The sequence below is a fragment of the Hemitrygon akajei genome, chromosome 22 (genome assembly GCF_048418815.1).
Source record: "Hemitrygon akajei chromosome 22, sHemAka1.3, whole genome shotgun sequence".
Taxonomy (NCBI): domain Eukaryota; kingdom Metazoa; phylum Chordata; class Chondrichthyes; order Myliobatiformes; family Dasyatidae; genus Hemitrygon; species Hemitrygon akajei.
Genome location: NC_133145.1, coordinates 18,431,546 through 18,443,779, shown reverse-complemented (window position 1 = coordinate 18,443,779; position 12,234 = coordinate 18,431,546). Strand labels below are relative to the sequence as shown.

The 12,234-nt window shown below is 41.4% G+C and overlaps 1 protein-coding gene across 5 annotated transcripts in view; it reads left to right on the top strand.

Moving 5' to 3' along the window:
• Positions 1-12,234, top strand: part of LOC140714546 (uncharacterized) — a 441,169-nt gene that overhangs the window by 395,995 nt on the left and 32,940 nt on the right. For all 5 annotated transcript variants that reach the window (XM_073025825.1, XM_073025824.1, XM_073025827.1 and 2 more), the window contains 3 exons: positions 1,869-2,028; positions 2,396-2,509; positions 3,803-3,889. In XM_073025825.1, coding sequence (XP_072881926.1) covers positions 1,869-2,028; positions 2,396-2,509; positions 3,803-3,889 — 361 coding nt within the window. The remainder of the gene's footprint in view (positions 1-1,868; positions 2,029-2,395; positions 2,510-3,802; positions 3,890-12,234) is intronic.

Here is a 12,234-nt window from a genome sequence, read left to right as displayed (position 1 = left end):
TAGGCATGAATATCTTCTGTAGCTAAGTGTATGTACAGTTTTGGGGATTTGATTGTCCTGATTTATATTCTCTATATTGTGTTGCGGTTGGTCTGGAGTTTTTTTTGTTGCGGTGCTTGGGGAGGATACTAATTTTACATGTCTTCAATTTGGGTGCTTTCTCAATAATTTTTTTTGTATCATATTATTGTATGTTTATTTTTGCACTGTATTAATGTTCTTCATTTTGATTTGGGGTTTTTTATCTGTAGCTATGTAGAAAATGTATTAAAAAACTAATTAAAAAAGATACAAACTATTAAATTACTAAATCTTATGCAAGTTATAACTAAAATAATGAAAGAATGAATAAATTTACATCTGCTTTAGCAGTAGGTTTAAAACAGCATTTTGATGCATTTTGGGTAGTGGCCTTAATAGCAAGCTTGAAATCAATGGTAAAATTTTTACAATACTGAAAATAAATGTGTTAAAATCAATTGCAAACATTAACACAAGAGATTATGCAGTTTCTGGAAACTCAGAGTAACACACACAAAATGCTAGAGAAACTCAGCAAGTCCCTCGGCATAGAAAGAAATTAAAAGTCAACATTTCAGGCCAAGACTGCAATTATTTAGAATCAGTTTAAACAGTATTAAATATAATGCATTCTTTTTGCCATAGATTAAGATTATTTAGGTTATTTTATCATTTTTCCTTGTACTATTAATGTAGCCCAATACACCACTAGTTTATAGGACATTTGCTAATCCTTGCAATCCTCTAATTCAAAGCATGCATTTCTAATTGTCTGCATTATCAGTAAGAGGGTTTGGAACTCACCATGATGTCATTGGAAGGTACCAGACAAGTTCCAGATTTTTCTCTATAAAGAGGATGGAAAAGGTGGTTAGAAGCAGGCAATTCCAGAAAGATAATACCCAAGGCCCAGAAATAAGTTATCCAGCCATTTAGATAATTACAGTGCATTTTTCAACCATGAATCTAAAATCTCTGTCCTATCTCTGAAGGAAAAACAGTGAGAACCTCAGATGTACATTGGAAGGACATGAAAACCTTGTGTAAACCTCCTCACAAATACCCCATCTGTGGAAAAGTCCGTAATTCCCAACTCAAAATCAATAAAGCTGGTGTGGAAGTAAATCATTCTAGATCTTAAAGGACTGTTTAGTTACCACAATAACTGATGATAACTAAATAGTCCAGGGTTGATACAGGATCTTGCCTTGGAATGTCCTTTTCTCCCCAGATGCTGCTTGACCTGCTGAGTTCCTCAGCATTTTGTTTCTGTTCCAAGTCCCAGCATCTGCAATCTCTTGCGTCACCAACGTGACAAATCTTTTACTGTGAAATGTTGCTCCCAATCAAAAAAAAATCCTCGGGTTGAATTTTGTTTAGAGTCATGTGATAAGTTATTCTACTGTAAATTCACATTTGAGTACTCAGTGGTAAAATGGGAAAGAACTCTACCTTTTCTGCAATCTCCATTGAGAAATTAGGAGAGCATAGAAATTCAGATTGACGCTTGTATTTCTGTAATAGCATAACCCAACTTAATTTTGGGAAAGATAATCTGACATCTAATACATATATAAGGTACACAATTGAGAAAATGTTTTGCAGTACATCCAGCTTCCTACTACATAGTCCTGCCCATCTCTACTCGCCATGTCACTTTTCCAACTACCCAAGCCTAACTGAAGCAACTAAATGCTTTTTATTGCAATAGAAAGGAAAGACTCCCACTCATTATAGTTGATTATGCAGAATGCTTCAATTCTGAAATGCAATTAATTAATAAGGTTAAAGATTAAATGTATACATGCAGAATAGGCGCAATGAATTATTTCAAATTTGTTTAACAGTGAAGAGTTGGCATCATTGCATCGAGAAATTGAAGTCCTTTCTGAACAGTATTCACAGAAGTGTCTAGAAAATGCACACTTAGCTCAAGCTCTGGAAGCAGAACGGCAGGCATTAAGACAATGCCAGCGTGAAAATCAAGAACTAAATGCACATAACCAGGTATGATGTGTCTTGCTCCATCCCATAATACAGCAATCATATGAGAAGAATATGCCACTGCTAAAGTATTCGGTAAAATTTTAGTGCTGATATGTAAATAATAGGAACAAGGTGAGGTCATTTGCCTCATTGAATTTGTTCTGAGACTTAACAAACTTGTTTTTCATTTGTCACCTAACTACACAGAAAGTAAATTCATTGTCCTATAATTAATATTTAGTCAACATCCTCCCTTTCTCCCTCCAGCTCTCTCTCTCCCACCCCGTCCCACTGTCTTCCCCCATTATTTTGACTGATAAATATCTGTTAAAGAAGATATTGAGCATGTAGCATTGTGTGTCTTATTGAGCTTTATTGTTCCTAACAGGAGCTGAATAATCGTTTAGCTGCAGAGATAACACGGTTAAGGACAATGATGACCAGTGACAAGGGAGGTGATGCTACTACTTTATCACAAGGCAAGGAAGTATATGAACTAGAGGTAAGTATACATGTTAACATTAGATATAAGCCAATCCTAGGTTTGTTCCTGGTTAGGATTTTAATTATACTAGACTGCAACACTTACTAACTCCCACTTAGGAAAGGTGAGCCTTGGGATTCTCAGAGTTATGCGATACTATTTTTCTTGTGTTTAGTTGAGACATAAAATGGTAGAGCGGGACCAGCAGTATAGGAAACATTGGGGAACAAGAGGTCATGCTTTAGATGAAGTGAACAGATCAGTTGAAAAGTAAGCTTTTAAATAGAATTTTATTAAATAAAGCGCAGTTCACATTTTGATGATGAATGGAAGCATTTATTTGTTACTGTAATGCACAGTCGGCCCTCCTTTCCGCGGGTTCTGCATGCGCGGATTCAACCAACCACGGATCGGGAAAACCCGGAAGTTCTCTCTCCAGCTCTTGTTGTTTGAGCATGTACAGATTTTTTTTCTTGTCGTTATTCCCTAAACAATACAGTATAACCTGCCTTATAGTATCTCCCGCCTAGGTAGCCTCCTTCCTGCCGGCATGAACATCCAACTCACTGACCTCCGTTGATACACCTGCCCCCCACCCTTACCCCCATCCCTATCTATTATTTTAGTCTGGTTCTCTTTCTGTCTCTTTTTCCTCCCTCACTATAATTTCTCCCCCCAGCCCTACCTTTCTTTCTCTTTTATTTCCCATAATTCTCCACCTCTCCTAGCCCATTTCTCTCCAGCCTATCACTTCCCAGCTCTCTACTTTATCCCTCCCCCCACTTCTTATCCCCCCGCGACTATCCCATGTTACTTCACTCCTGATGAAGGGTTTCAGCCCAAAACGTCATTATTGCCTCCTCCCATAGATGCTGTCTGGCCTGCTGAGTTCTGCCAGCATTTTGTGTTTTTTATTTATTTCCAGCATCTGCAGATTCACTCGTGTTGCCTTTGAATACAGTATAACAACTATTTACATAGCATTTACATTGTATTAGGTACTATAAGTATAGGGAGATGATTTAAGGTATACGGAAGGATGTGCACCACACTGAGACAGGTTAAATAAGCTCCAGTTCTCCGCTGGGTCCTAAAGTCCACTGATTTGAGCATCTGCGTTTTTTGGTATCCACGGGGGATTGGTTCTGGGACCACTCCGTGGACTAGGAGTGCCGACTGTAGTATGAAATAAGAAATTTTAAATCTTAGTATTGATTTAGCACAATGCCTTCTCAATTGTAAAAGCATTCCATTTATTTTGCTTTGTAATTTTTACTGAAATATTACATATGTTATCTTTGTTCTGTTCAGGTATTGCTGAGGGTCAAGGAATCAGAAATTCAGTACCTAAAACAGGAAATTAATTCACTAAAAGATGAACTACAGACTGCTCAGCGTGTAAGTAGTCTCCTCTATCTGTTCTTGATAGTAGCTTTTTATTAATTTTTGTTCCATTGAATGGTGTTTTTAAATAATTTCATCCTCTTTATTTTCTGCATGTTCTGAATGTAAAGAACCTAGTTTTGGATTCTATCTTGCCTTCAAATGAGGATCCAAATAGTGAATGCCCACAGAATATTAAACCGTGGAATCTTTGCAGATAACTGATATCCTGCCTTCACATGATGTCTATATCCAGTAGTTTCTAGCAGCAATGTATAAATATTAATCAGGGATTGGAGTTCTGATTTCCTTACCCAACCCATCTTCCCAAGAAGCATTAGCACCATAACTTCAAATACAATTCCCATTGAGATTGGCTCGCAGTTCAGGAATACAATTTGTGACGACCTGAAATACAGATCAATCCAGTCATTTTTTTTAATGAGTGTCTTTAGTAAATTTGTTTCCATTCAATCCTGGTGATCTCAAGATTGCTTCCTGTGCCACATGCTAATGAGGCTAGAAATACAAAGCTATTTCTCTATTGAGCAGAAATAAATACTAGGAAGATACAAGGATCTATATATAGTACTGTGCAAAATTCTTGGGCACATGTAACAAAAATTCTGTAAAGCAAAGATGCTTTCAAAGTTAAATGAAAAGTTTCTAAATATCAAAAAAACTATAAAGAGCAGCAAACAGTTAAAAAATAAATCAAATCAATATTTGGTGTGACTACTCTTTGCTTTTAAAACTGCATCAGTTCTCTTAGATACACTGTCATGGTTTTGTGAGAAAATCGATTGTTAGGTTCTTCCAAACGTTGTGGAGAACTTGCCATGGTTCTGCAGAATTTGGCTGTCTCGCTTGCTGCTGTGTCACTTGCTTCTGTCTCTCTAGGTAATCCCAGACAGCCTCAATGATAAGATTAGGGCGCTGTGGAGGCCATACCATCTGTTGCAGAACTCCTTGTTCTTTTTGCTGAAAATAGTTCTTTATGTCCTTGGCCGTGCATTTGAGGCAATTGTCCTGATGAAAAATGAAGTTGGGACCAATCAGACACCTCCCTGATGGTATTGTGTGATGGATGAGAATCTGCTTGTACTTCTCAGTACTGAAGATTCCATTAATTCTGACCAGATCACCAACTGCATTTGCAGAAATAGAACCCCAAACCTGCAGGGAACCTCCACTGGTCTTTACAGTTGGCTGCAGACACTCATCCATGTAGTGCTCCCCAGCTCTTCTATGAACAAATTGCTTCCCTTTTGAACCAGAAGTTTCATATTTTGACTTTTCGAGCCAGAGCACTTGCTGCCATTGTTCAGCATCCCAGTCCTTGTGTTTTTGTGCTGAGGTAAGTCTTTTGGCTTTTTTCCACTTCAGTGGAATGGCTTTTTGGCATCAATTTTTCCATGAAGACCACTTCTGACAAGACCTCTCTGAACTGTAGAGGGGTGTACTTGGGTTCCAGTGGTTTCTGCGTTCTGAGCTGATAGCAGTGCTGGACTTCTTCAAATTTAGAAAAGATATCAGTTTAATGTATCTCTTGTCTGATGCCCTCGGTTTCTGTGACTGGCACTGCATTTCTGGTCCTCTGTCGTGCCTGTTTGTGTGTGTTTCTTCGGAAGAGCTTGGACAGCACATCTTGAAACTCCTGTCTCCCACAAAATTTCTGATTGGGCAAGACCTTGCTGATGCAGCATGACCACCTTGTTTCTTTTTGCTATGCTCACTCTTGCCATTGTGTAAGAATTAACGATTTGAAGGTTAAGCTGTCACATCTGCCACAGCCTCACCTTTTAGTTTGGTTATCCTTTGCCCAGTTTGATTCCTTCTACACCCTTTTCTCTTTCAGTTATTCAGTTTAGTTCAGTAAACTCATTATGCCCTTGATCATTCCTGTTTGATGGTTGTTATCTTTGTTTAATGATGCACTGAGTTATATGCCTACAAAGTGATTGTTTTTATTTGAAAAGTTGTTGATTACTTAAAATGTTTCTTTCTTTAATGAAATACAAAAAAATCTCTTAACATTTAATCTTTTGGAAAATGCATGTTTGGAAATCTAAAATTTGTTTTCTGCTGACACACTAATACAGAAGACAAAAAGTAAACATCTAAAATAAAATTTATATTAAAAATCTAGGGTGCCTATGACTTTTGTACAGTCTTGTAATCAGGGTAGCCTGCATCTGAATTGGAGGGGGACTAATATCCAAGCAGGAAGGCTAGCTAATGTTGCTCTGAGGGTTTAAATTAGAGTGGGATTGGAATGGGAACCTTAGTGCCAAGGCAAGGACAAAAATAAGGATGTAATGCTGAGACTTTATAAGGCATTGGTTAGACCACACTTGAGGTATTGTGAGCAGTTTTGGGCCCCTTATCAATGAAAGGATATGTCGGCATTGGAGAGAATCAGAGGAGGTTCAGAGCTATGGTCCCAGGAATGAAAAGGTTAACATATAGGGAGCATTTAATGGCTCTGGGCCATGTACTCACTGAAGCTTAGAAGAATGAGGGGGATATCATTTAAACCTATCAAATATCATGAGGTCTGGATAGAGTCGATGTAGAGAGGATGTTTCCTATAGTGGGGGACAGTGTCAGAATTGAGGGATATCCATTTAGAACAGGTGAGGAAACATTTCTTTAGCCAGAGGGTGGTGAATGTTTGGAATTCTTTGCCACAGATGGCTGTGCAAGCCAAGTCATTGGGTATATTTAAGGCAGAGGTTGATAGGTTAATTAATCAGGGTGTCAAAGGTTATGTGGAGAAGGTAGGAGGATGTGTTTGAGAGGGAAAATAAATCAGCCATAATGGAATAGTGGAGCACTCTTAATGGGCTAAATGGCCTAATTCTGCTCCTAGGTCCTATGGTAGCTCATGGAGTGATTGTGGGGAAAGTAGCTGTCAAGTCTCATACAAGGACAGGAACCAAAAGGTTGAATGTGGTGTACTTGTGTCCTGAGTCACGTGTATTTCAATGTATGGAGTATTGTAGGTAAGGCAGATGCTCTTAGAGGATAGAGCAGCATGTGGAATTATTATATTATAGCCATTCATGGCACTTGGTTGCAGGAAGAACAGGGGTTCTGTTGCTTTAGACCTGACAGTTTTAAAGGAGGAGGATTAGCTTTGCCAGTCAGGGAAAAGGAAAAAGGTCCCAGCAGTGCTCAGACAGGACAAACCAGGGAGCTCATTGACTGGGGTTATGTGGGTGGAATTGAGGAATAAAAAAAGGATGACCACATTACTGGGGATTATATTATAGATCTCCCAGTAGTAAGCAAGATTTGGAGGAGCAAATTTGTAGAGATTGCAGATAGTTGCAAGAAAACTAAGGTGATTTTAACTTTTTACATACTGACTGATTCCCATACTGTAAAAAGACTGAATGGGATAAAGTTTGTCAAACGTTTTCAGGAAATTCTCTTTAATAAGTATGTAGAGATCCCAGCTAGAGAGAGTGTGATTCTGGATCTCCTATTGGGGAGAAAGACAGGACAGGTGACAGAGGTGTGTGTAGGGGAAACTTTGAATCTAGTGATCATAATTTCATTAGTTTCAAGAGAAGGATAGGACTGGTCCTCGGATTGAGGTTCTAAATTGAAGGAAGGCCAACTTTGATGCCATCAGAAAGGATCTGGGATAAGTTTTTTTTTTCCGGCAAGTGGGAGGCCTTCAAACATGAGGGTACAGAGTTTGTATCTTCCTTTTAGAATAAAAGGCAAGTCTAACAGGTTGAGGTAACATTGGTTTTCAAAGGATATTGAGGCCCTTGTTTAAAACAAGACGGAGATGCCTAGCAGGGTATAGGCAGCAAGGAACAAAATGAGGTAGTTGAGTATAAGAAATGCAAGAGAGCACTTAAGAGGAAAATCAGGAGAACTAAAGGAAAGTATGAGGTTGCAGTAGCAGACAAGGTAAAAAGTTGGTCCACTTGAAGATCAGCATGGCCATTGATGCTCAGAGTTGAAAAAGATGAAGGAGATATTAAATTGAATTTTTGCTTCTAAATTTATTCATGAGATGGAAGCTGAAGCAAAACAATAGTGAGGTTAAGGACTGTATGCAGGTTACAAAAGATGAGGTATTTGCTGTCCTGGGGCAGGTTAGGGTGGTTAAGTCCCCAGGCATAACGAGGTGTTCTTTTGGTCCTTGTGGGAGGCTAGTGCAGAAATTGTAGGGGCCCCGGCAGAAGTATGATTCAGATAATAAATTGGTAAACTAAATGAGCAAATTTGCAGATGACACCAAGATTGGGGGAATAGTGGACAGCAAGGGAGACTATCAAAAGCTTACAGCAGAATCTGGACCAGCTGGAAAAAGGGCCGAAGGGTGTTGCACCTTGGGAGGACAAACCAGAGTGGGACTTACACAGAGGAGTACGGTAAATCAAAAGGATCTGGGATTACAAATGGTGTCACAGATAGATAGGGTAGTAAAGAGAGCTTTTGGCACATTGGCCTTCATAAGTCAGGGGATTGAATACATAAATTGAGATGTTTTGAAATTGTATACATTTGTGAGGCCAAATTTTGAGTATTCTGTGCAGGAAAGATAATAAGATTGAAAGAGTACAGAGAAAATTTACAAGAATGTTGTTGAGACCTGGGAACCTAAGTTATCGGAAAACGTTGACAAGATTAGGAGCTTATTCCCTGGAGCGTAGGAGAATAAAAGGAGATTTCATAGAGGTACTGTATACAGAATTATGGATAAGATAAATGCAAACAGACTTTTTTTCCATTGAGGTTGATTGAGACTAGAACTAGAGGTTATAAATTAAGGGTGAAGGGTGAAATATTTAAGGGGAGTTTGGGGTGGTGGGAGTGTGGTATGAGCTGCCAGCAGAGGTGATTCAAAACCCGGACTCCAGCACCATCAATGCAGGTTCCAATGACCGTGGGCACCTTCAAAGCGATTGTGCAGCCTCCAACTGCAACTCCAGCCTTCAACTCCGGGCCAGGACTTCACATGCTGCGATTGTGTCTCCCGTCTCCCCTTCCCCCACCACCACTCTTCAATCCCCTCTCCCTCAGATCCCACCGTCAATTTCTGGACCCTCAGAGGCTCCATCTTCCTCTCACCCCAACCCTCCCCTCTCCACCAACACCACCATCATTCCCCTCCAACCTTCAACTCTCTGAGGCAGAGCGCTCTATCATCAGCACGGGCCTCATCTTTGTCCCCCTTCGCCCACACCTCAGCAAGTTCCGCTTACACCATGACGCTGAACTCTTCCTCCGCCAGCTCCACCTTCAAGCCTACTTCTTCAGCAAGGACTCTCCCACCCCTACCGATGACCCCTTCTCCCATCTTCAACCTTCATCCTCTTTATGGACACCCCGCTCTGGTCTTCTGCCTGCTCTGGATCTCTTTATTCCTAACTGCCGACAGGACATCAACCATTTTGACTTCACCACACCTGGTTCCAGCTCCAACCTCACTCCTTCCGAACGCTCTGCTCTCCACTCCCTCCACACCAATCCCAACCTCACTATAAAACCAGCTGATAAGGGGGGCGCTGTTGTAGTCTGGTGTACTGACCTCTACCTTGCCAAGGCACAGCGACAACTCGCCGATTCCTCCTTTTATTTACCCCTCGATCATGACCCCACTAAGGAGCACCAGACCACTGTCTCCCACACATCACCAACCTTATCAGCTCTGGGGATCTGCCATCCACTGCCACCAACCTCATAGTTCCCGCACCCTGCATTTCCCATTTCTACCTCCTACCCAAGATCCATAAACCTGCCTGTCCAGGTAGACCCATTGTCTCAGTTTGCTCCTGCCCCACTGAACTCATTTCGGCATACCTTGACACTGTTTTATCCCCCCTTGTTCAATCCCTTCCCACCTATGTTCGTGACACTTCTCACGCTTTGAATTTTTTCAATGATTCCCTGGTCCCCACTGCCTTATTTTCACCATGGACATCCAGTCGATATATACCTCCATCCCCCACCAGGAAAGTCTCAAAGCTCTCCGCTTCTTTTTGGATTCCAGACCTAACCAGTTCCCCTCTACCACCACTCTCCTCCGTCTAGTGGAATTAGTACTTACTCTCAATAATTTCTCCTTTGGCTCCTCCCACTTCCTCCAAACCAAAGGTGTAGCCATGGGCACCCATATGGGTCCCAGCTACGCCTGCCTTTTTGTTGGCTTTGTGGAACAGTCCATGTTCCAAGTCTGTACAGGTATCCGTCCCCCTCTTTTTCTTCGCTACATTGACAACTGCATTGGTGCTGCCTCCTGCACACATGTGAGATCGTTGACTTCATTAACTTTGCCTCCAACTTTCACCGTGCCCTCAAATTTACCTGGTCCATTTCCAACACCTCCTTCCCCTTTCTTGATCTTTCTGTCTCCATCTCTGGAGACAGCTTATCTACTGTAAGCCTACTGACTCTCACAGCTACCTGGACTATTCCTCTTCTCACCCTGTCTCTTGCAAAAATGCCATTCCCTTCTGGCAATTCCTCCGTCTCTGCCGCATCTGCTCTCAGGATGAGGCTTTTCATGCCAGGACAAAGGAGATGTCTTCCTTTTTTAAACAAAGGGGCTTCCCTTCATCCACCATCAACTCTGCTCTCAATGAAATCTCTCTCATTTCACACACATCTGCTCTCACCCCATCCACCTGCCAATAGGGTTTTCCTTGTCCTCACCTACCACCTCCAAGGATCCCACTACCAAGCACATCTTTCCCTCCCCCCCACTTTCTGCTTTCTGCAGGGATCCCTTGTCCATTCATTCCCCCCCCCCCCCATCCCTTCCCACTGATCTCCCTCCTGGCACTTATCCTTGTAAGCGGAACAAGTGCTACACCTGCCCTTACACTTCCTCCCTCACCACCATTCAGGGCCCCAGACAGTCCTTCCAGGTGAGGCGACACTTCACCTGTGAGTCAGCTGGTGTGGTATACTGCGTCCGGTGCTCCCGGTGTGGCCTTTTATATATTGGTGAGGCCCAACGCAGACTGGGAGACCGTTTCGCTGAACACCTACGCTCGGTCCGCCAGAGAAAGCAGGATCTCCCAGTGGCCACACATTTTAATTCCACGTCACATTCCCATTCTGATATGTCTATCTATGGCCTCCTCTACTGTCAAGATGAAGCCACACTCAGGTTGGAGGAACAATACCTTATATTCCATCTGGGTAGCCTCCAACCTGATGGTGTGAACACTGATTTTTCTAACTTCCGTTAATTCCCCTCCTCCCCTTCTTACCCCATCCCTGATTTATTTATTTTTCTCCCCCTCCCTTTTTTTCCTCTCTCTGCCCATCGCTCTTTGCCTGTTCTCCATCTCCCTCTGATGCTCCCCTCACCCTTTCTTTCTCCCTTGGCCTCCCGTCCCATGATCCTTTCCTTTCTCCAGCTTTGTATCCCTTTTGCCAATCACCTTTCCAGTTCTTGGCTTCATCCCACCCCCTCCTGTTTTCTCTTATCATTTTAGATCTCCCCCTCCCCCTCCTACTTTCAAATCTCTTACTATCTTTTTCTTTTGTGTGTTGCTTGAATTTCCAGCATCTGCAGATTTCCTCGTGTTTGATTGATGTGGGCTTGGTTGTGACATTTAAGTGAAGTTTGGATAAATACATGGATGAGAGTGGTATGGAGGGCTGTGGTCCAAGTGTGAATCAATGGGTCTAGGAAGAGTAACAGATCAGCATTGACTAGATGGGCCCAAGGGCCTGTTTCTGTTCTGTAGTGCTTCATGAATATTCTTCACTTACTGTGTGCAGTTATATTGAATTGCTAAATTTTTAATGTGTAGTACAAGTTAATTGAAAGTCAAAAGTTATATTACTGGATGAAGTTTTTACTCAGCTTTTGTTTAGTTGCTGTTCTTATAAAGTCTTTGGAATCTTAATGTTTGTTTTTTTAAGGATGTTGAAACAGGAGAAAAAACTTATAATGGTGCTTAAATAAAAACTTGCCTAAAGTAAAGATAACTGCTGTCAGTTTTCTATAAGGTGTTCAGTATCAAGAACAATAAAATTCATTTGCTTACGTTATTATCAATCAAAGAGACTGTAATAGGAAGAATGTTGTGTCTGTCAATTATTGCTTGTTCAGGTAGAAGTTTCTACCTCTTACCCAAAATCCACAAACCTGCTTGTCCAGGTAGACACATTGCTTCAGCTTGTACCTGCTCCACTGAACTCATATCTGCATACCTCAACTCTGTTTTATCCCCCCAGTTCAGTCCGTTCCCACCTACATCTGTGACACCTCACACATTCTTGATCTTTTCAAGGATTTCAGGTTCTCTGGCCCCCATTTTCATGAGGCATGAAAAGCCTCATCTTATTTTTACTGTAGATGTCAAGTCTCTGTACAATTC